This window comes from Hyperoodon ampullatus, assembly GCF_949752795.1.
Source record: "Hyperoodon ampullatus genome assembly, chromosome: 4".
Classification (NCBI taxonomy): domain Eukaryota; kingdom Metazoa; phylum Chordata; class Mammalia; order Artiodactyla; family Ziphiidae; genus Hyperoodon; species Hyperoodon ampullatus.
Window position 1 is genome coordinate 1692438 of NC_136917.1, and position 23830 is coordinate 1716267.

Consider the following 23830-nt stretch of genomic DNA (forward strand, 5'->3'; position numbering starts at 1 on the left):
GGACTTAAGTTAGTGGAAATGAGAGTTAAGAGAAGCCCTCAGATCATAAGTGAGCAGATTCATTGAGGCACAAGCACACAGGGCTCAGCCAGTCTGTGCAATGTGACTGGTAGGTTAGTACAGAAAATCCCTGACCTACACCTACCTGTTCCTTCAGCAGCGGCCACTCTAGACCTTTAAAGAAATTTTAGTCTCTTTCACTTACAATATATGGTGTTCTGCTTTACATATAAAGAGGTCATTGAATTCTATAGGGATAACTGATGCCACTATCAGAAGTTATAAAAGTATCATTGCAGACACTTAATGTGGGAATGCAGCATTCCCCTGAGCTATTTTTTATGGGAAATTTCCTAAAATTATTTAAGAGCTTTAAAATTTCTTAAAACATTGGCAGCTGATTTGAGCTTATTAACAAACAAGTTTATCTATTAAGGCATAAAACCTCTGCTAAATGGGATTTTGCAGGTAAGCTTATAGTACAAAAGTGAAAGAGCTTATAGTAAAAGCACTTTCTCCACTTGTGGCCTAGTGCCTCAAACAGTTCATTTGCTCTTTTCCTGTATCTGCCTTTCTAGAGTTAAAGTATCAGCTGCCCGGCTGAATTGGGCTTGCCCTGAGAGTCATTCTCAGGAGCGGGGTGACGAAGACAGTTGAGGGGAGAGGGTGGTGATTTCTGATACTTCCCAACTGTGGGGACTCCCTGAGCTGAAGCTCAAATCCTCTTGGAAGCCAGGAGGATTGTGTTGGTCAGCAGATACCTGAGTGTTTCCCAAGGTGGTGGGAGAAATTAGAGAGAATAGGAGTTCCAAAATGTTGCGGTGGGGGCTTTGTGGTTTCCTCCAAAGAATGCCTTCCTCTGCTTTCCATGAGTAATAATAATACAAGTAGAATAAGCTCAGTAAACTGTAGCATTTATTGAGCATCGGCCATGAAGCCTGCAGGTAATATCATTTTTTGAAAGAAGAAACTGAAGTTCAGAGAGGTTAAGTATCATGCTGGAATTTGAACTTAGACATTCGGACTTCAGAGCCCAAAGGAGGTTAATTCTGAGGTTCATTTTTTGGCCCCTGAAAATTGATTTTGTAGTCAGAATTGTAGCAGCATTACCATATTTTTCCACTACCCCTTTTTCCCATTGAAAAATAGAAGTTCTGGGTGTTGCGGGGAGGGGGACTCTTTTTTACAGAAAAAAATGCCAACCCAGAAGTTCTGTTTATTTAGTCGGAAAAAAAGATAAGTAGAAAAATATTGAGTACAGAACCACTTTACAAAATGTAGAAGAAATCATAGTGTTAGAAAAATCACCATTTTGCAAACACTATTGTAGTAACTGATTCAGGTGGGCATTAGTGGGTGCTCAGAGCATTGAATGAAAGATTATTATTAGCCAGGTGATAAAATTCGCCTTCATCAGTAAAGGTAAAACCCGACATATGCTTCCTGATGTAGCATGCTGGAAGGACATAACGTCACCTGTGTAGCATTCCTACCAAAAATGTTTACTTTGGAGATCTAATCATGAGGAAACAATCAGACAAATCCAGGTTGAGGGACATTTTTAAACCATATTGCCTGGACTCATCAAAAAAGTTTATGTCGTGAACGACCAAAAGGGACTGAGGAACCTGTTTTAGATCAGAAGAGACTAACAAGAAGGGACAACTAAGCACAGTACCCACAAGGCCTGATTAGGTACTGGGTACTCAACTAACCTAAACAGTTCTGAGAGTCATTATTAGAATCAGTCAGAAGTATTTTGAATGTGGACAGTATGTTGCAGAACAATGTCATATCAGAGTTCAGTTTCTTGAGTATGATAAATGAACTGTGTCCTTGTTCTTAGGAGATAATGCTGAAGTATTTAAGAAGGAAATGTAATGATGTTTGCAACTTACTCCCAATTGGTTCAGCAAAAATAAATACACACAGAAAAGGTGAAGTGTTACCAGCTGACAGATCTAAATAAAAAGTGCATGAGTGTTCATATAGTATTGAAACTATACTGTAGGCTTGAAAATTCTCAAAATAAAAGAAGAATTGAATTGTTTATTAAAGTAGCCATACTCAAGCAGAGGAAACAGATTCACATTAAAGAATAACAATGGAGAAAGTTTTCAATAAAATAGGTGAAATCAGGTATCACAACTAGGTTTTTACTTAATTGGCATCCCTGGCAAATTAATCCTGGCTGCTGGGCATGTTGAAATGCATGGGATTCCGAGGCCATATTCATGATTTATTAGCATTGTTTGCCAAGGGCTTCAGATGAGAGAGTGGTGATGAATGTTCCAAATATTTGTCATCTTTCCTTGAATGTTCACATCGTTACAGTCTAACTAGTTCTTAACTCTTTATCAGTCACTACTTGATCTAACCCTAATTTTATCCTGAGCTTACATATTCTCTGGCATTAATGTCTTCCCCCACCCCACCCCACCCCAGAAGCTGGGCCAAGGCTTCACAGTCTTTAAAAGTGAAGTGTCTGAGGCAATCCTTAAATTAAGTTGTTTGAGCCCAGATCACCTTTTATGGGTGGGGAATGAGAAGGTCTGTGAACCTCTCCTGAAATTAGAAGGGGGTGTCCTACCATCAGATTCTCTAAGGGATTTACGACCTAAAATGGTTGAGACTAATGCCTTTGCTGGTATTCTGATGATCTGCTGTAATTATTTTTCACTTTGTTTGGCCAGCAGTGTTTTAGTCTCCTTTCCTGTCACTCTTCCCAGTCTCCTCCATTGTAGTAGCATCATGAGACTACCTGCGTTTGGCTCCTCTCTCTAGTCCCTTTAAAATTGTCCTTTGCCCTTTGAGAGCAGATGCGGTTTTCATGTAATCAAGAGCAGGTGTAAAGGAAGAAGCACTCCTGTGTGTCTCTTTTACTACTCACACAGAAAACTTCACTTCCGACACTTCTGGTCACCAAATGTTTGTGGGGTTTTCCCCATACCAAGCAATTTTCAGCAACACTAGCTGGGTGTCCTGTAATTCAATTTGATTCTGACACTATCTGCCTGGGGTTATCATCAGATCCCACAAGTTAAGGGCTCAGTCCCACAAGACATCGCACCCCCCCACACCACTGTTTCAGAAGCCAGTTGCAAGTCCCACGTTGTCACCAGTACTTCTGACCCACCAGCTGTAAGTTGAGGTTCCCAGAACCCCCTCCTCCGGTCCAAAAATTTGTTAGAATGGCTCACAGAACTCGGGAAAACTTACATTTACTGATTCATTATAAAGGATATAATAAAGAATACAGGTGAAAGCGTACATACATAGGGCAGGGTGTGTGAGAAGGGGCTCTCTGGCATGCCATCCTCTCATCACCTCCATGTGTTCACCAACGTGGACGACCTCCATACTTTGGCATTTTTATGCAGGCTTCACGTCTCTAGTCCCTCTCCCTCCCCAGAGGATTGGGGGTTGGGGCTGAAAGGTCCAAGCTTCTCATCATGGCTTGGTCTCTCTGGTGACCTGCCCCCATCCTGCAGCTATCCAGGAGCCCGCCAAGATTCACCTCGTTAGAACAAAAGACACTCCCATCACCCAGGGAATTCCAAGGGTTTTAGGAGCTCTGTGTCAGGAACCAAGGTCAGAGACCTAATATTAGAACAAAAGATGCTCCTAGTGCTGTCACTTAGGAAGTTGCAAGGGTTTTAGGAGCTTTGTCCCAGGAACCAGGGACAGAGACCAATATGTATCTTTTCTACTATTTCACAGCAGATAATTTTCCACTCTCTTTGCAAAGTGAACATTAAGGAGCCTTGATGATAGGATATGCTCAATAAATACTGTTGAAGGGATGGTTGAAATAATTAAATGCTTCTTCTCCCAGACAGCTTTCCAATTGAAATTAGATGGTGCTCATTTAGTGTTGTTTGAATGAATGACATTCCATGGATTGGTTCCCTTGGCTACCTGTGCAGCTTTCCCAGCTCCTTTTCCAGCTTGAGTCTTCAAGAGGGAGCCTCAGAACTGATTTCTAAAACCATTTGTACCTGGTGTGATTATAAAGCAATGAGACTGATTGTCGTGTGTTGTTTGTGGGATCCGTCTCAGTTACTTTATAGCCATACCTGGTATCTTATACTGCAGATCATTGCCTGTTGAACAACATTTTAAAAGCACTTAAGGTTTCTAAATGGAAATTTTAAATGGTTTAGCATCGTTTTATGATTTTTTTTTCTGACTTACTGATCAGAACTCTTACTTCAGAAAGATAATTAGAGTTAACTTTGTTGCTTGCTTTAATTTTGCAGTTTTCTTTCTGTTTTGGGATTTTTAATCAGTATTCTGATAAACTGCTGATAAATTCTGATGAAATGACTGGCACAATTTTGAATAAGGTTATACAAAGGTGTATGTTCCATTGGGTTAAACTTCTCATAAAACTTTTTATTATTAAATTTCTTTTCAGTTGTATATGGTCTTTTGACTGCACATTGTACAAGGATAGTCCTTTTAGTTAAATATGATGAATGAAACATATAAACTAAATATTTAGTAGTAGTAGTCATTGAAGCCTTCGAAAGGGCAAGTTTGGGGGGTTTTGATTTTGTTTTGGTGGTTTACATTTATATGCACAAACTTTATTCAAATTTAAGTAAGTGGTTATAATTTTCTCTTTCCCAAAATAAAATGTCTGTTCTTCTCCCTTTGACCCCCACAGTCTCGGGGCTCTTTGAAGAAGGCCTATTGTAAAAGTTGCATGTTGCCACAGGCAGCTTCACCTTATGAAAGGATGATCACTGACAGCTGGATTGGTGGTAGAAAGGCTTCTCTTTTTGCTTAAAAGAAAGTGGGAAATTATTCCCTTTCTGGAGAAGGAAAGGGATAGAAATTTCATGCTGTGCATAGGAGAGAGAGTCACTTGCCTTTCCTGTATTACTGCTTATGTAATTGAAAGAACTGGACGACTAGGAGAGCAACTTACAAACATCCTTATAAGTAACTTAGTGGCTGTAGCGGAACCTCTGGACAGCTGTTAGAAGCTGCAAGTATTTTGATGCCAGACTAGTCCAGACTTTTGAAGTTTGGACATTTCTCAGGAAGGGTTTGATTTCCACAGGATTTCTGGGGTAAATGAAAAAGGAACCTTCCTCCAGTCCAACCTACACATAGAATCAAAGTTAGTTTCAACTGTTACTGATTGAAGATACCACCATTTGGCATTTTGCTGTTGGAACTCTATTATCAGATTTGTGTCCTAAGCCAGTGAAATTATAAAACTGTATATCTTGTACTTCTGCTTCTTTCTATTCCTTGTGCTAGTTCTACACACAGTAGGTGCTCCATAAACATTTGTAAGAAAGATTAATGTAAAAAGTACAATTTTTGTACTATGTTTTTCACCTTTTATAAGGAGTTGGGACTCTCAAAAGAACATTTTAAGATGGAAAAGGTTTCACAGTGAAAACCTGCCATGATTTTATCACATTTCTATTGGTGTATAATACAATGCTGTGTACCATCTTTTGTTACACTTGGCTGATTTAAGAATCTCTTTTAAATATAGTTGTAAGATAAATTAATATGGTTCTTAACACTGCAATCATTTTATGCTTCAAGTGCGTTTAAGTCTTAAGTAGTACACAACAAGTTTGTGGTCCCAGTTGGTGCCAGCATACCCAACTGCAACTTCATTTCATTTGAAAAGTTGAATCTGCAAACCCTTGCCATTAGCAAAAATTACAGTAGTTTTGCTAAGTAGCATTTTTATATATTTGATCTATAAATTTTAAATGTCACTTGAGTATATATATTTATTTTACATTACAGGCACTGGAGATATTATTGCTGTCATGATTACAGAATTGAGGGGTAAGGATATTTTGAGTTACCTGGAGAAAAACATCTCTGTACAAATGACAATAGCAGTTGGAACTCGAATGCCGCCAAAGAACTTCAGCCGTGGCTCTCTAGTCTTCGTGTCAATATCTTTTATTGTTTTGATGATTATTTCTTCAGCATGGCTTATATTCTACTTCATTCAGAAGATCAGGTACACAAATGCCCGGGACAGGAACCAGGTGAGCTACCAGTACTCTATATTGCTTGATGCTTACTGGCCATAATTCATAGACATCTGTTATAATCATACATAATATGAATATTTTTTCATTAAAAAAAGTGGTAACCCTCAGTCATTTTAATATGTTGAAAACGTATCTACACAAGTATTTTAAGGATATTTGAAATACCTAAATGGAGAAATTATTAAATTTACAGTGATCACTTGGAATATTTCAGGTAAATGGTTAGCTTAATATCATAGTGTGATCTAGCTAATTCTGGTAATTTGAAGAAATATACAAAGTTGCATTTTTAAGCTGGTAACATTTGTTGTCAGTGGCAGGGGAGTTGGAAGGGTGGGGGAGGGAGACTTTTCACTATATATTTTTGTTCCATGTGAAATTTTTTTCCCATGTGAATTTTGAACTATGTATTATCTATTCAGAAAAAATAAATGAAAAATAAATTATCTGTCCTATTTAAGCTTAGCCATGGGGCAGTGATGAGGTGGGGAAGGACCGATAGAAGAGATATATCTAGATAGTCATCCTAGAAATTCCATTGACCAGTGCAGTGGATTTCAGATGAATGAATAAAGACACAGGAAAGACAATATACTGCCCTGTAGTAAAGGGCTTGCAGATGGTTTTCTGTGAGTTTATTACTTAGTTTGTTTGATGTGCTATATATAGAATATCTACCCTGGAGCCAGGTTTGAGGTATTAGGTCCCATTACCAGTCCTATGCTTTTCTAGGACACTAAGAAGTAAATTGCTTGGAGAGTGGTTTGAAGACAATTTTTATATAACACCATCCTCTCCTCAGAGTACATCTAAGTCCCCGTGGGGGGGGTGTGAAATTTTCATCCTTCCTCATTCTAGTGAAAAGAGCACAGGCTTGGGTGTGGAGTTCAAATCCTGACCTTACCACCAGTTTGCCCTTGTCCCTCTTGCACAGTTTTTTTAGCTTCTCAACTTGTTTCTGCATCTGAAAATATGTATAAAATATTTGAAAACTCTAATTTATTGAACATTTGTGTGCCAGGCTCTGTGCATCATCCTGTACGTCTTTAAAATTTTTATCATGATAATTTTTATTATTTATAATTTCAGACTTACAGAAAGTTACAAGAGTAATATAAAGTATTTCCTTGCCCAAATTCTCCAACTGTTAACATTTTACCATATTTCCTTTTTAACCATTTGAGAGTAAGTTTGAGATAAGATGCCCCTTTACCCTTAAATACTTCGTTGTGTACTTTCTAAAAGCAAGAACATTCTCTTATATAACCACAGTGTATGATTATCAAAATAATGAAATTAACATTAATATCATTATCTGATCTATAGACCTTTTCTAAGTTTTGTGAAATTATCTTAATAATGTCCTTTATAGCAAAGAAACCCTGGATTGATCCAATCAAATTGTATGTTGTGTTCAGTTGTCACGTCTCTTTTAATCTGTTTCATGACATTGACATTATTGAGGAGTACAGGCCAGTTGTTTTGGATTTGAGCTTGTCTGATGTCTGATGTTCCTTCATGATTAGATCCAGGTTATATGCATTTTTGTCAGGAATACCAGTCCTTTACATTCGTTAGTTTTTTATTTTGAGATAGGTGTAATTTCACATACGTTTGTGAGAAATAATACAGAGAGATCCCAAATACCCTTCACCCATTTTCTCCCAGCAGTAAAATCTTGCATAACTATAGTATATATCACAACCAGGATGTCAACATTGATGCAATCCACTGATCTTATTCAGATTTCTCCAGTTAAATTTGTGCTGGTGTGTGTATAGTTCTGTGCAGTTTCAGGTGACCACCTCCACAGTCAAGATACAGACCCATTATCACAAGGATCCCTTGTGCAAATTCTTTTATAGCCACAGCCACCTCTCTCCTACACCCCTGCCTAACCCCTGACTACACTAGTCTGTTACCCACTTTGTAGTTTTATCACTTCAAGAATGCTATATAAATGGAATCACATAATATTTAACTTCTAGAGTTTGGATTTCTTCATCTAACGTAATTCCCTTGAGATCCTTCCAAATTGTTACATGTCAATAGTTTATTCCTTTTTATTGCTGAGTAGTATTCTACGGCTTGGATGTACTATAACTTGGTTAACGAAGTTGTTTCCAGTTTTGGCTATTATAAATAAAGTGACTATGAACATTCATGTACAGGTTTTTGTGTGAACATGAGTTTTCATTTCCTTGGCATAAATGTTCAAGAGTGCAATTTTTGAGTTATTATGATAAGCACATATTTAATTTTGTAAGAAACTGCCATACTCTTTTCCCAAGCAGCTGTACTATTTTACATTCCCAGTAGAAATGTATCCCTGATACAGTTCCTCTGCATCCTTGACAGCATTTGGTGTTGTCACTATTTTTCATTTTAGTGATTCTGATAGGTGTATGGTAATATCTCTTTTGTGATTTTAATTTGCATTTCTCCAATGACTACTGATGTTGAACATCTTTCATGTGCTAAATGCCACCTGTATATCCTCTTCAGTGAAATGTTTATTTGTGTCTTTTACCCATTTTCTACTGGGTTGTTTGTTTTTTACTGTTGAGTTTTGAGAGTTCTTCATACATTCTAAATACAAGTCTTGTCAGAACTGTGGTTTGCGAATATTTTCTCCCAGTTTCTCCCAGGATCTTTTGAAGAGCAAAATTTTTAATTTCGATGAAGCTTAATTTATCAGTTTTTCCTTTTATAAATTGTGCTTTTGCTGGCAAGTCTAAAAACTCTTTGACTACCCCTAGATACCAAAGATTTTCTAATTTTTTTCAAAAAGTTTTACATTTAAGTCCATGATCCATTTTGAATTAATTTTTGTGTAAAGTGTGAGGTTTAGGTTCAGGTTCCTTTTTTTGCTTATGTCTGTCCAGTATTGCACCTTTGTCAAAACCACAAAGCTTGATTCCTTGCCCAATCTTTTCCGCCTTCTTTCCAATTCTTGTTTCCCAGCAACAAGTCACCTTTCAACTCTTTTATCTGTTCCTTCTGTTATTAACTTCATATAACTAAGTAGCATGCTATACTCCTTTTTTAAATAAATTAAAGGTGTTTTTTAAATATATTGCCATCATGAAAGAGTGAAAGTAAAATGATCAAGAGTAGCTCTAAAAGGGTGTTCTTGACAAGAAAACCCTAAAATATTGGTTTGAATGTAGCGCATCTCAAGGACTTTTGAAAAAAGCAAATGGTTTGTCCCAGGAGCCTGCTCTTTGACGGTACTGCTTTAATTAGCACCCACCATGGGGCCTGTGTGTGATGAAGGACTCAGCATAGTCACCATCTGGCGCAGGCCACAAACGGGAACTGGTTTTGCAGCTGACTGCGCGCAGACTTCCTAAGCATTTTCTCTCCAGACGCTGCTGTAGCAGAGTGGTATTCTGACCTTTGTTCCTCCTTCCGTTTTTCCTAAGGTTGAGAAGCACTTGATGAAATTTTTATGTGGCTTAAAAAGCTTAGCTTATTAAAGTTTAATACGAAGATGGCAGCAGCTCAACTGGTTGAAACCTTTGGCTATTTTAAAAGAGAAACCAGAACTATTAGTGAAGAAAAATAAGTGAGTTTAAGGAGAGACTCATTTTCTCCCACAAACTGTCACCGTGAAGCAGTTCTTTCTACAGAATATGCTACCAAAGAGAACCATGTGTTGTGAATAACTTTCTAAGCACAGTGTAATGTACACAATTGACACCATTTTACATTGGAAATAAGAATCTAATGCTTTGGCTTTTTAGTGTATGCCAGGTGTCTATGGTTGCTCTTCTTGAAAACTTGTTAGAATACATCTGAATACAAATAGGTCAGATGATGCCTGATGGTAAACTTAAATGTCACCTTCTAATAAGACAGTGATAGTTATTCTACACAAGAGGATAGATGTTTGGTGTGTTTTATTGAAAGGGTACTTAAGGTTTTTCTGAGAAATGTAAACTTGTTCACAATCACATAGTTAATATTGTACCCTTAATTTCAAAGTGGTCAAGTTTGACAAACCAGAACAATAAAACTTCTATTTTACTGTTGAGGAATAAGACAGGTATTAAAAATTCCATAACCTAGGACTACTGAGTTTAGAAGGTCTTCTTACGAAAATCCCCTGTGAAAATGCATATGGTTTTAAGGTATTTAAAACTCGTTATAGCTTCTTGCCAAAATGTGTATGCAGTATTCTTAGACTTTATACATATCTCAAGGTTACTGAAATGAAATACGCTTTTGCTGCCCATTTTTATCTCGGAAGATAGCTAACTGAAGAATACACTTGCACGTGCGAGTATGGAAGAACACTGAATGTTCTTCAGAGGAAGGCTAGTACTTTGCATATATAATCTTCAAAAATGGTGGGTTCAAAAGTCTTTTCCTTCCAGATTGGAAGGGGAGAAGTTATTGTGCATACTGTCAAGGTTTTTCCCCTAGGAAAAGATTATGTAGTCAAAAAGGGACAGATTTCTTCATAGTTGGATGGTAGATTGAATTTTATTATGTTTTTTAGGGATTGACAATTCCAGAAGAACTAGAAAAGGAAACTAGATCTTTGAACTGAGAATGTATTATTTTACCACTTTTTAAGTATATTGCAAGTGTTCTATCTTCTTTTTCATGTCTTGCTATTATGATCAATTTACATAAATAAATACCACTTTCTATATTCAGAGACTATATGCCTTCTAAACATTATATCAAAGCTTAAGACTTTGTTTTTCTAGCACAAAATATTTTCTTGAGGGCTTCCCTGATGGCGCAGTGGTTGGGAGTCCGCCTGCCGATGCAGGGGACACGGGTTCGTGCCCTGGTCTGGGAGGATCCCACGTGCCGCGGAGCGGCTGGGCCCGTGGGCCATGGCCGCTGGGCCTGTGCGTCCGGAGCCTGTGCTCCGCGGCGGGAGAGGCCACGGCAGTGAGAGGCCCGCGTACCACAAAAAAAAAAAAAAAAAAAAAAAAAAAAATTTTTTTTCTTGAGATCAGAGTGTTTCTAAGATATTCAGTTCTACATCCTTGGGGTTTAGCACAGGGCCTGGCATGTCACAGTATCTCAGTAAATGCTTAAATGAATTAAAGAATGAGATTACATTCTATTGGGAAGGCAGACAGGTGTAATCAAAATACCGTGTAGTATAAGAGTTATTCTTTTGGGGGCTTCCCTGGTGGCGCAGTGGTTGGGAGTCCGCCTGCCAATGCAGGGGACACGGGTTTGTGCCTCAGTCCAGGAAGATCCCACATGCCGCGGAGCGGCTGGGCCCATGAGCCATGGCCGCTGGGCCTGCGCATCCGGAGCCTGTGCTCCACAACGGGAGAGGCCACAACAGTGAGAGGCTTGCGTACCGCAAAAAAAAAAAAAGAGTTATTCTTTTGGAGCAGAGTGATATTACTAGAGTATTATCCAGAGGAGATAGTGACATTTGAGCTGAATTTTAAAGGATGAATAAGACTTCGTCAGACAGGAACTGGGTGGAAATTCAGGCAAAGGGATCATTTTCCATAGAGCTGTGGGGAGATAAAAGGAGAGACAGAAGAGTTGAATGGCGTCAGAAATAGTAGGGAGGAGACCTGAGACTAAACTGATACTGGATGAGCATATTGACACTAGAAGATGAAGGGCTTGACTCTCATGCTGAAAAATTTAGACTTTACTCTCTAAGCAGTAAGGAGTCATCAAAGGTTTTTTAGCAGTGGAGTGATAAAAGATTTTTTTCTATTAGGAGAGACTTGGGGGAAAGAGTTCTTAAAGAGGAAAATATTGAAGAGCAACGGAAAATAATATTAATATAGCAAGGTTATGTAGAGAGCTGGGGGAGGGATAGGGGCACAGACAAATGGTTACCTTGGAAAACTGTTGGGGATACTTTTCAGGCAAAAGAGAAAAAGGTAGAGTGATGAGAGTGAATGAAAGAAGGTGCTGACAGTTATTTCAGTCAGGGAAAAATTATATTTACAGCACCTGAATTTCACCAGTGTCTAAAAGAAGAAAGCCCTATTATCTGCTGATATAGACCTAATTCTGTATCTATGGGAGAGTTCTGATGACTGAACAGAAACCGGAGATGAGTCTCATTAAAGTGACCTGCCATCAATATATTGTGAACCATCTGGCTTTGAACAGATCATTCCTGTTAAATTAAGCAGTATGAGTTGTTTTAAATTGTTTTCTACCGATTTAAAACTTTTGGATACTCTGCATCCAAATATAGAATAGTGTTCACATTGGTATTCTTGATGTCTTTAACCAAGTGAAATAAATGAATCTAGCCCCTGATGGTCAATATCCCTTCCTATTTTATAATATGGGAAGTCTTTTAGGCATTTATAATGGAAAAAGAACTGGACTAGAAAGTCAGGAGACCAACGTTTCTGGTCCCAGCGCTTTTACTAACTTTAGATAGATCACCTTAGTTCTCTCTGGATTTGGGTTTTCTCCTTTGTATAATAAAATGATGCATCCCTGTGGTTTTGTCCCATGCTATAATGTTCTGTGTGTGGTGAGGTGGAAACTTGAGTAACTTTGTTAAGTAAAGTCAGAAGTATGGAGAATATGAGTGGGGAGAGGGTTATGGGAAATGCTTTGGAAGCTAGGTTGGTAGTTTATACTTAGTATAGTGAGTCTCAAATTTTACTGGCAGAAGAATCATGTGGGGGCACTTTTTCCCCCTCCTTCCCCTCCTCTTTTTCTTCTCCTCCTCCTCCTCCTCCTTTACTTTCAAAAACTGCAGATTCCCAAGACACCTCCCCCCTCCAGTCTTTTCAGGAAGTCTGGATAGGACATACTTACCAGCTCTCAATCTGAGCAAATTACTTAATCTCTCTGTGCCTCGATTTCCTCTTCTATAAAATGGGAATAATGTAATTCTTTCTCATAAAATGATTGTGAAGGTGTCATGAGTCAGTACATGTGAAGGACTTACCACAGTACCTAGCACATGGTATGTACTGAATAAATCTTAGTTGCTATAAATATCATCATTATTTCATATTATTATTAAGTACTTGGCATGGTAGTCAGGTGACGGTAAGGGATCTTAAAAAAAATGATCTTCACAAAAGGAATTTTTGCTTCATCTTAGATATTTGAGAGTCAGCATGACGCAAATAGTATTAAAATCAAGAGGTGAGGGGAAAATGGCTTTTAGACAGATCCAAGTAAGAGAACAAAATCATAGCTGAGATATACCTGTCACAGTGTGATGGGAAATGTTGAGGGAGGTATTTAAAACTCAAGGGATGGTCCAAAAGAAGGTAGTTAACACAGAAGCCAAGTTCCAAGAAAAATATTACAATGAAGATATTTGACATTATTATCAAACACAAGGAAAAGATGTTTTTTACTTTTGCTGCAGGACGTTTTGAAAGTTCAGAAGTGGAAGTGATGATATATCTAAATATTTATGGGAGATCTCTAATTAGGTGCCCTACATACATTCAGATCAACTTGCTGAAGCTGAACTCCTCCCATCAGTGCCTGCTCTCCTCTCTCTGCCAGTCTCTCATCTACCGTGATGCCTCTCCCACATAGCCAGTCACTAACTAGAAAGCTGGGATGGCCATTCTTGACTTCCCTCTCTTCTCATTCCCCCGCATCAGTCAGTCATTAGGTTCTGTCAGTCTTACCTCCTAAATCTTTCTTACTTTGTCCTCTCCTCTTGCCCCACTACTACTTGCCTAATTCAAGCCCTACTTATCTCTCTGAAGTACTAGACTCTACCTGGTCTCTCTGTCTCCAGTCTTTTCTGTGTCACATACATTCTTCTCTGGAAGTCAGATCTGAATTCTCCAAAATTCATATCTCATCATGGAACTCTTTTGTTTAAAATTCTTCAGTAGAATTCAGATCTGAGCAGGATGGAAGTAGTGGGTATTTTGTTTAATCTTCCCAAATCCCTTTTAAAAATACAAAGAACAACTAGGATAGCAAAAGGAAAAACCCACAGACAGCATCTTCAATGATGCCAGGGAGCAGCGTACCTCCAAGAACTTCTGGAAAAGGAGTGGTCACGCCAGACAACTAGCAGCAGCAAGACCTGCACTGTAGCTCCAAGAAAAGGAGCCAAAAGAAGAAAAGGGTGGTCCTAAGAACCAGAAATCAGAAGGAAAGGGCTTCACTCAGAGGGGAAACCTCAGCAAATAAATCTGAGAACAACTGGTAAAATAGATATAGCACCACAGACTCTAAGGTGTAAATAATTGAAAAAAAGACCTTGGAAACCCATTAAGGAACTTTAGGGAACACAGGGTGGTGGGGCAGCCTCAGCCCTTGAGGCAGTCAGTAACACACATGAGCATACACACTCAGCCTGGATGGATAGATGGATGGATGGATGGATCAATCTAGGTAAACACTTTAAAACTGTATAAAATCTATATGAGAAAAACTACAAAACACTCCTGAAAGACGTATATACTTAAATATATATACTGTATATATACAGTATATACTTAAACAAATGGAAAAGACACCTTCTTCCTATTGAATATAATCATTCAATACAATGAATGTATCACTTCTTCCTAAATTCATTCATAAGTTTAACTTAAGCCCAATAAAATTATTTTCAGATATTTTTCTGGGGTTAGATAAGGTAATTATAAAATATATTTAGAAGAATAAGTAATGAAGAAAAAAATCCTGAAAAAGAGGAGCAGTGAACAGGTGGCTAGCCACACCAAGTTTTATAATACCTAATAAAGCCTCTTATTTAAAAGACTGTTAAGAGTTAATCCATGAATAAACAGAGCAATAGAACAAAATGCAAAATCCAAAAAATAGACACAACTGAGTGTTGAAATTTAATACAAAGCATCATCTCAAATCAGTGGAGAAATATGAACTTTTTAATAAATGGTGTGGGACAATTGGAAAAAGACAAAATTAGATCCATTCCTCAGTTGTACACCAGGATAAATTTCAAATGAAGCAGAGATCTAATTATAAACAATAAAACTACACATATTGGAGAAAATGAAGGCTAAGTTTTCCTTTTTGATGGAGAATTTGGAAAACTTTGAATTACAGCTCAAAATCCAGTAGAGTAATAAAGATGATTGATGAATTTGACTATTTTTTAAAGGAAAAATCCAAAAAATGAGTGACAAAAAAGATATTTGCAATTTACATTATAGACAAAGGGTTAATGACACTGATATATAAAGAAGACCTCCCCCCCAAAAAAAGACAGAAAACCTGATAGAAAAAAATGGGCAAAAAAAAAATAAATAGTTCACCAGAAAGAAATGCAAATAGTTCTTAAAATGTTAAAAGATGTTCAGCCACATTCATAAGTTAAATATGACTTCAAACCAAAGTGAGATACACACTCATAAGTTAAATATGACTTAAAACCAAACTAAGATTTCTTATTAATCAGTGCAGGGGAAAAAAATATTCTAAGGTTTGACAACATACTTTCTTGACGAGGTTATAGGGGAAACAAGCATACTCATACATTGATGAGAATGCAAAATGGTACAGTTCCTGTGGTGGGGAAGTGGGAATCTGTAATATCTTGCAAAATGCATATGCACTTATCCTTTGTCTTAGTAACCTCACTAGTAGGAAATTTGCCTGATAATGAACTTGCAAAAGTAAAAAATGACATATTTGTTATACAGTTCACTCTGATATTATTTACAGTAACAAAAGACTTGAAACATTCAAACGTCCATCAATAGGAGTTTGCTTGAATAAACTAGTACTCTACACATGAAATACTCTAAATGCAATGGAGTAGTGTATAGCTGTAAAAGAGAATGGTTTCTAAAGCTCTCTGGATGCTGCTATGGGGTGACCTCTTAGTGCAGAACAGTTTTAGCATACCAATTTATTGTAAGAAAGGGGGAGGACCATGAAAACATTGAGAGATATATATATAGATATACATATCACATATATACATATATTCACACGTACATAATGTGCGTTCATTTTCAAAAGGAAACAATGTAAGGATAAAGCAAAAATTAACATAAAGAGTTATTATTTGGGGGGAAGGGAACAGGATGGAGGAGATAGAGATTGATGAGACTTCCCCGTACTGGTTTTATAGTTTTGACTTCAGAACCATCTAAATGTTTTAGATGTTATTTTTAAAAAACAAAAGAAATCATCAAAATTGAAAATAAATGGAACCTAAATATATTTCAAGATGATGATATAAGCACATAGAGAAAGGAATTGTTTTAGGGGACTTTTATTTGACAGTACATTTCTATTGGGATACATTCTAAGGATAAAAAAAAGTCTAAGCTGGAGCTTTCAGCAGCAAGGAGGTACTTGAGAACAAGCTCTTGTAAATGTGAAACTCTGGGCCATTGATGGACAATGTTTTCAAACAATAATGATGAGGACAGGACTCATCAAGCATACCGAGTATATGGAATTTTTAAAAAGCAGCCCACAGGATAGAACCAAGATGGCGGAGTAGAAGGACATGCTCTCACTCCCTCTTGTGAGAACACCAGAATCACAACTAACTGCTGAACAGTCATCGACAGGAAGACACTGGAACTCACCAAAAAAGATAGCCCACATCCAAAGACAAAGGAGGAGCCACAATGAGACGGTAGGAGGGGTGCAATCACAATAAAATCAAATCCCATAACTGCTGGATGGGTGACTCACAAACTGGAGAACCCTTATACGATAGAAGTCCACCCACTGGAGTGAAGGTTCTGAGCCCCACGTCAGGCTTCCTAACCTGGGGGTCCAGCAACAGGAGGAGGAATTCCTAGAGAATCAGACTTTGAAGGCTAGCGGGATTTGACTGCAGGACTCTGACAGGACTGAGGGAAACAGAGACTCCACTCTTGGAGGGCACACACAAAGTAGTGTGCGCATGGGGACCCAGGGGAAGGAGCAGTGACCGCAGGGGAGACTGAACCGGACCTACCTGCTAGGGTTGGAGGGTCTCCTGCAGAGGCAGAGGGTGGCTGTGGCTCACTGTGAGGACAAGGACACTGGCAGCAGAAGTTCTGGGAAATATTCCCTGGCGTGAGCCCTCCTAGAGTCCGCCATTAGCCCCACCAAAGATGTGGGTAGGCTCCAGTGTTGGGTCGCCTCAGGCCAAACAACCAACAGGGAGGGAACCCAGCCCCACCCATCAGAAGACAAGCAGATTAAAGTTTTCCTGAGCTCTGCCCACCAGAGCAACACCCAGCTCTACCCACCACCAGTCCCTCCCATCAGGAAACTTGCTCAAGCCTCTAAGATAGCATCATCCACCAGAGGGCAGACAACAGAAGCAAGAAGAACTACAGTCCTGCAGCCAGTGGAACAAAAACCACATTCACAGAAAGATAGACAAAATGAAAAGGCAAAGGGCTATGTACCAGATGAAGGAACAAGATAAAACCCCAGAAAAACAACTAAATGAAGTGGAAATAGGCAAACTTCCAGAGAAAGAATTCAGAATAATGATAGTGAAGATGATCCAGGACCTCGGAAAAACAATGGAGGCAAAGATCAAGAAGATGCAAGAAGTGTTTAACAAAAACCTAGAAGAATTAAAGAACAAACAAACAGAGATGAACAATACAGTAACTGAAATGAAAACTACACTACAAGGAATCAATAGCAGAATAACTGAGGCAGAAGAACGGATAAGTGACCTGGAAGACAGAATGGTGGAATTCACTGCTGCAGAACAGAATAAAGAAAAAAAAAACGAAAAGAAATGAAGACAGCCTAAGAGACCTCTGGGACAACACTAAATGCAACAACATTCGCATTATAGCTGTCGCAGAAGGAGAAGAGAGAGAGAAAGGACCCAAGAAAATATTTGAAGGGATTATAGTGGAAAACTTCCCTAACATGGGAAAGGAAATAGCCACCCAAGTCCAGGAAGCACAGAGTGTCCAATACAGGATAAACGCAAGGAGAAACATGCTAAGACATATAGTAATCAAATGGGCAAAAATTAAAGACAAAGAAAAATTATTAAAAGCAACAAGGAAAAAACAACAAATAACATACAAGGGAAAATTATTGAGACCAGCAAGGGAAAAATGACAAATAACATAAAAGGGAACTCCCATAAGGTTAACAGCTGATTTCTCAGCAGAAACTCTACAAGCCAGAAGGGAGTGGCATGATATACTGAAAGTGATGAAAGGGAAGAACCTACAACCAAGATTACCCTACCCGGCAAGAATCTCATTCAGATTCGATGGAGAAATCAAAAGCTTTACAGACAAGCAAAAGCTAAGAGAATTCAGCAACACCAAACCAACTCTACAACAAATGCTAAAGGAACTTCTCTTAAGTGGGAAACACAAGAGGAGAAAAGGACCTACAAAAACAAACCCAAAGCAATTAAGAAAATGGTCATAGGAACATACATATCGATAATTACCTTAAACATAAATGGATTAAATGCTCCAACCAAAAGACACAGGCTTGCTGAATGGATACAAAAACAAGACCCATATATATGCTGTCTACAAGAGATCCACTTCAGACCTAGGCACACATACAGACTGAAAGTGAGGGGATGGAAAAAGATATTCCATGCAAATGGAAATCAAAAGAAAATTGGAGTAGCAATACTCATATCAGATAAAATAGACTTTAAAATAAAGAATGTTACAAGAGACAAGGACACTATATAATATGATCAAGGGATCAATCCAAGAAGAAGATATAACAATTATAAATATATATGCACCCAACATAGGAGCACCTCAATGCATAAGGCAACTGCTAACAGCTATAGAAAAGGAAATCAACAGTAGCACAATAATAGTGGGGGACTTTTAACACCTCACACCAATGGACAGATCATCCAAACAAAATAAGGAAACACAAGCTTTAAATGACACAATAGACCAGATAGATTTAACTGATATTTATAGGACATTCCATCCAAAAGCAGCAGATTACACTTTCTTCTCAAGTGTGCATGGAACATTCTCCAGGATCACATCTTGGGTTACAAATCGAGCCTCAGTACAAGTTAAGAAAATTGAAATCATATCAAGCATCTTTTCTGGCCACAATGCTATGAGATTAGAAATGAATTACAGGGGAATAAAACACAAACACATGGAGGCTAAACAATACGTTACTAAATAACCAAGAGATCACTGAAGAAATCAAAGAGGAAGTCAAAAAATACCTAGAGGCAAATGACAATGAAAACACGATGATCCAAAACCTATGGAATGCAGCAAAAGCAGTTCTAAGAGGGAAGTTTACAGCTATAAAGCCTACCTCAAGAAACAAGAAAAATCTCAAACAATCTTAACGTTTCACCTAAAGGAACTAGAGAAAGAAGAACAAACAAAACCCAAAGTTAGCAGAAGGAAAGAAATCATCAAGATCAGACCAGAAATAAATGAAATAGAAACAAAGAAAACAATAGCAAAGATCAATAAAACTAAAAGTTGGTTCCTTGAGAAGATAAAATTGATAAACCATTAGCCAGACTCATCAAGAAAGGGAGAGGACTTGAATCAATAAAATTAGAAATGAAAAAGGAGAAGTTACAACAGACACCGCAAAAATACAAAGCATTCTAAGAGACTACTACAAGCAACTCTATGCCAATAAAATGGACAACCTGGAAGAAATTCTTAGAATTTCTTCTAAATTCTTAGAAATTCTTAAATTTAAGAAATTCTCCTTAAATTCTTAGAAAGGTATAACCTTCCAAAACTGAACCAGGAAGAAGCAGAAAATATGAACAGACCAGTCACAAGTAATGAAATTGAAACTGATTTAAAATCTTCCAACAAACAAAAGTCCAGGACCAGATGGCTTCACAGGTGAATTCTATCAAACATTTAGAGAAGAGCTAACACTGAACTCTTCTCAAACTGTTGCAAAAATTTGCAGAGGAAGGAACACTCCCAAACTCATTCTGTGAGGCCACCATCACCCTGATAACCAAAACCAGACAAAGATACTACAAAAAAAGAAAATTACAGGCCAATGTCACTTATGAATATAGATGCAAAAATCCTCAACAAAATACTAGCAAACAGAATCCAACAACACATTAAAAGGATCATACACCATGGTCAAGTGGGATTTATCCCAGGGATGCAAGGATTCTTCAATATGCACAGATCAATCAGTGTGATACACCATATTAACAAATTGAAGAAAAAAAACCATATGATCATCTCAACAGATGCAGGGAAAGCTTTTGACAAAATTCAACACCCATTTATAATAAAAGCTCTCCAGAAGGTGGGCATAGAGGGAACCTGCCTCAACATAATAGAGGCCATATACAACAAACCCACAGCAAACATCATTCTCAATGGTGAAAAGCTGAAAGCATTTCCACTAAGATCAGGAACAAGACAAGGATGTCCACTCTCAGCACTATTAATCAACATAGTTTTGGAAGTCCTAGTCACAGCCATCAGAGAAGAAAAAGAAATAAAAGGAATCCAAACTGGAAAAGAAGCAAAACTGTCACTGTTTGCAGATGACTTGACACTATACATAGAGAATCCTAAAGATGCCACCAGAAAACTACTAGAGCTAATCAATGAATTTGGTAAAGTAGCAGGATACAAAATTAATGCACAGAAATCTCTTGCATTCCTATACACTAATGATGAAAAGTCTCAAAGAGAAATTAAGGAAACACTCCCATTTACCACTGCAACAAAAAGAATAAAATACCTAGGGAGACAAAAGACCTGTATGCAGAAAACTATAAGACACCGATGAAAGAAATTAAAGATGATACCAGCAGATGGAGAGATATACCATGTTCTTGGATTGGAAGAATCAGTATTGTGAAAATGACTATACTACTAAAAGCAATCTACAGATTCAATGCAATCCCTATCAAATTACCAATGGCATTTTTTACTGAACTAGAACAAAAAATCTTAAAATTTGTTTGGAGACACAAAAGACCCCGAATAGCCAAAGCATTCTTGAGGGAAAAAAAAACTGAGCTGGAGGAATCAGACTCCCTGACTTCAGACTATACTGCAAAGCTACAGTAATCAAGACAATATGGTACTGTCACAAAAACAGAAACATAGATCAATGGAACAAGATAGAAAGCCCAGAGATAAACCCACACACCTATGGTCAACTAACCTATGACAAAGGCAAGGATATACAATGGAGAAAAAGACAGTCTCCTCAATAAGTGGTGCTGGGAAAACTGGACAGCTACATGTAAAAGAATGAAATTAGAACATTCCCTAACACCATACACAAAAATAAACCCAAAATGGATTCGAGACCTAAATGTAAGACCGGACACTATAAAACTCTTAGAGGAAAACAAGGAAGGACACTCTTTGACATAAATCACAGCAAGATCTTTTTTGATCCACCTCCTAGAGTAATGGAAATAAAAACAAAAATAAATGGGACCTAATGAAACTTCAAAGCTTTTGCACAACAAAGGAAACCATAAACAAGACAAAAAGACAACCCTCAGAATGGGAGAAAATGTTTGCAAATGAATCAACAGACAAAGGATTAATCTCCGAAATATATAAACAGCTCATGCAGCTCAATATTAAAAAGCAAACAACCCAATCCAAAAATGGGCACAAGACCTAAATAGACATTTCTCCAAAGAAGACATACAGATGGCCAAGAAGCACATGAAAAGCTGCTCAACATCACTAATTATGAGAGAAATGCAAATCAAAACTACAATGAGGTATCACCTCACACCAGTTAGAATGGGCATCAACAGAAAACCTACAAACAACAAATGCTGGAGAGGGTGTGGAGACAAGGGAACCCTCTTGCACTGTTGGTGGGAATGTAAATTGATACAGCCACTATGGAGAACAGTATGGCGGTTCCTTAAAAAACAAAATAGAATTACCAGATGATCCAGCAATCCCACTACTGGGCATTTACCCAGAGAAAACCATAATTCAAAAAGACACATGCACCCCAATGTTCATTGCAGCACTATTTACAATAGCCAAGTCATGGAAGCAACCTAAATGCCCATTGACGAATGGATAAAGATGTGGTACATATATACAATGGAATATTAGCCATAAAAAGGAACAAAATTGGGTCATTTGTTGAGACGTGGATGGATCTAGAGACTGTCATACAGAGTGAAGTAAGTCAGAAAGAGAAAAATATTGTATATTAACACATATATGTGGAACCTAGAAAAATGGTACAGATGAACTGCTTTGCAGGGCAGAAATTGAGACACAGATGTAGAGAACAAACGTATGGACAGCAAGGGGGAAAGCGGCAGGGGGGTGGGGGTGGAGGTTTGATGAATTGGGCAATTGGGATTGACATGTGTACACTGATGTGTATAAAATTGATGACTAATAAGAACCTGCTGTATAAAAAATTTTTTTAAAGAATTAAGAGATAAAAAAGAAAAAGAAGAATACAAATAAGCTTTAGGAAAAAGTTTACCAGTTTGGTTGGTCCACATTTTCCTTTTTATGTTTGCAAAAGACTGATGCATGATAAAAATATATGATCAATTAAGTCTAAATTTCTTTCTCTGTGTGTAAAATAGAAATTATAAAGAATAAGAAAGTATATAATCAAATATTAATTAACAGTGTCTTTATCTTTCTAAAATATATAAAAATAATAATATGTCTTAAAATAATGGTACGTTTCCTTGGATTAAAAAAAGTTTGGGGGCTTCCCTGGTGGTGCAGTGGTTGAGGGTCCGCCTGCCGATGCAGGGGAAACGGGTTCGTGCCCCGGTCCGGGAGGATCCCACATGCCACGGAGCGGCTGGGCCCGTGGGCCATGGCCGCTGGGCCTGCGCATACGGAGCCTGTGCTCTGCAACGGGAGGGGCCACAACAGTGAGAGGCCCGCGTATAGCAAAAAAAAAAAAAAAAAAAAAAAAAGTTTGGTATTTTGGCCAAAAAAATAAATAAATAAAGCAACCCACAGTGTAAGACCAAATCATCTCTTGTGTGAGGATCTGTATTAAAGATCAGATGACTAAGATGAAAAGTTCCAAGAAGTTTATTATCCTTTAATCCTGAATTTAACTTCCCAAATTAAATTCATTTTATGTTGCAGTTCTGAGGTATCAAAAGCTTTTCTTTTCTTGATATTATATATTATCATAATAACTCAGTATACCATAGGAATTGGAATAAAACGCCAGCTTTCGTTTCTTAGGAATATACTGATAGTCACTGAAATTCATTTCTTTGTCTCTAAGCTTATTTTATTTTAAAGAGTATATATTTTATCATTAAAAAGAAAATTGACAACTGACTTCTTTTGAAAGATAGTTATTTTGTCTAATTTTTCTTTTGAAAACAGAAACATCACTAAACAGTGATGTACAGAGTATGTGAGCTAAATGGGAGTGCAAAACCAATTAAGATTTCTTTTTTGAGAGCTAGAAGGTTAAACTGGCCTTTTTATTTTATATTTTTATTTTTGGTGAAGAAATGGTTTAAATGGTGTTAAATCAAATTCATATTTTGTGTCAGTGATAGAAAAATCTTAATGGATATCTATTGAATTTTCTTAAATGCAATTTTACTGTTCCTTACTTGGGTATTTCTTTTGGTTAACTTATTGTTTCTGATTACATTTTTTACTTCCACATATTTTTTTCTTTATATTCCTGGTAAAACAGCAATAAAATTCAAATATGATGTCAGCTGAGACTATATTAAAAAAATTACTCTATTGGCAAAAAAAAAAAAGTCTAAGCTGCATTTAATAGTCTTATTGTTGGTAGTATTGATTGTTATTTTGAACTATTATATGTAGATTGTAGAATAAAGCAAATAAGTAATTATGTTGATGATATTAGAAGCCAAGAATCAGAGTAAGAGAATAAATATTTAAAATACAGAA

General features: G+C 37.5%; 1 protein-coding gene across 2 annotated transcripts in view; it reads left to right on the top strand.

Annotated features, from left to right (window-relative positions):
- The window catches only part of RNF130 (ring finger protein 130), a gene marked incomplete at both ends in the record, with an annotated part of 128280 nt that overhangs the window by 43053 nt on the left and 61397 nt on the right, over positions 1-23830 (top strand). For both annotated transcript variants that reach the window (XM_079701684.1, XM_079701685.1), the window contains one exon: positions 5779-6029. In XM_079701684.1, coding sequence (XP_079557810.1) covers positions 5779-6029 — 251 coding nt within the window. The remainder of the gene's footprint in view (positions 1-5778; positions 6030-23830) is intronic.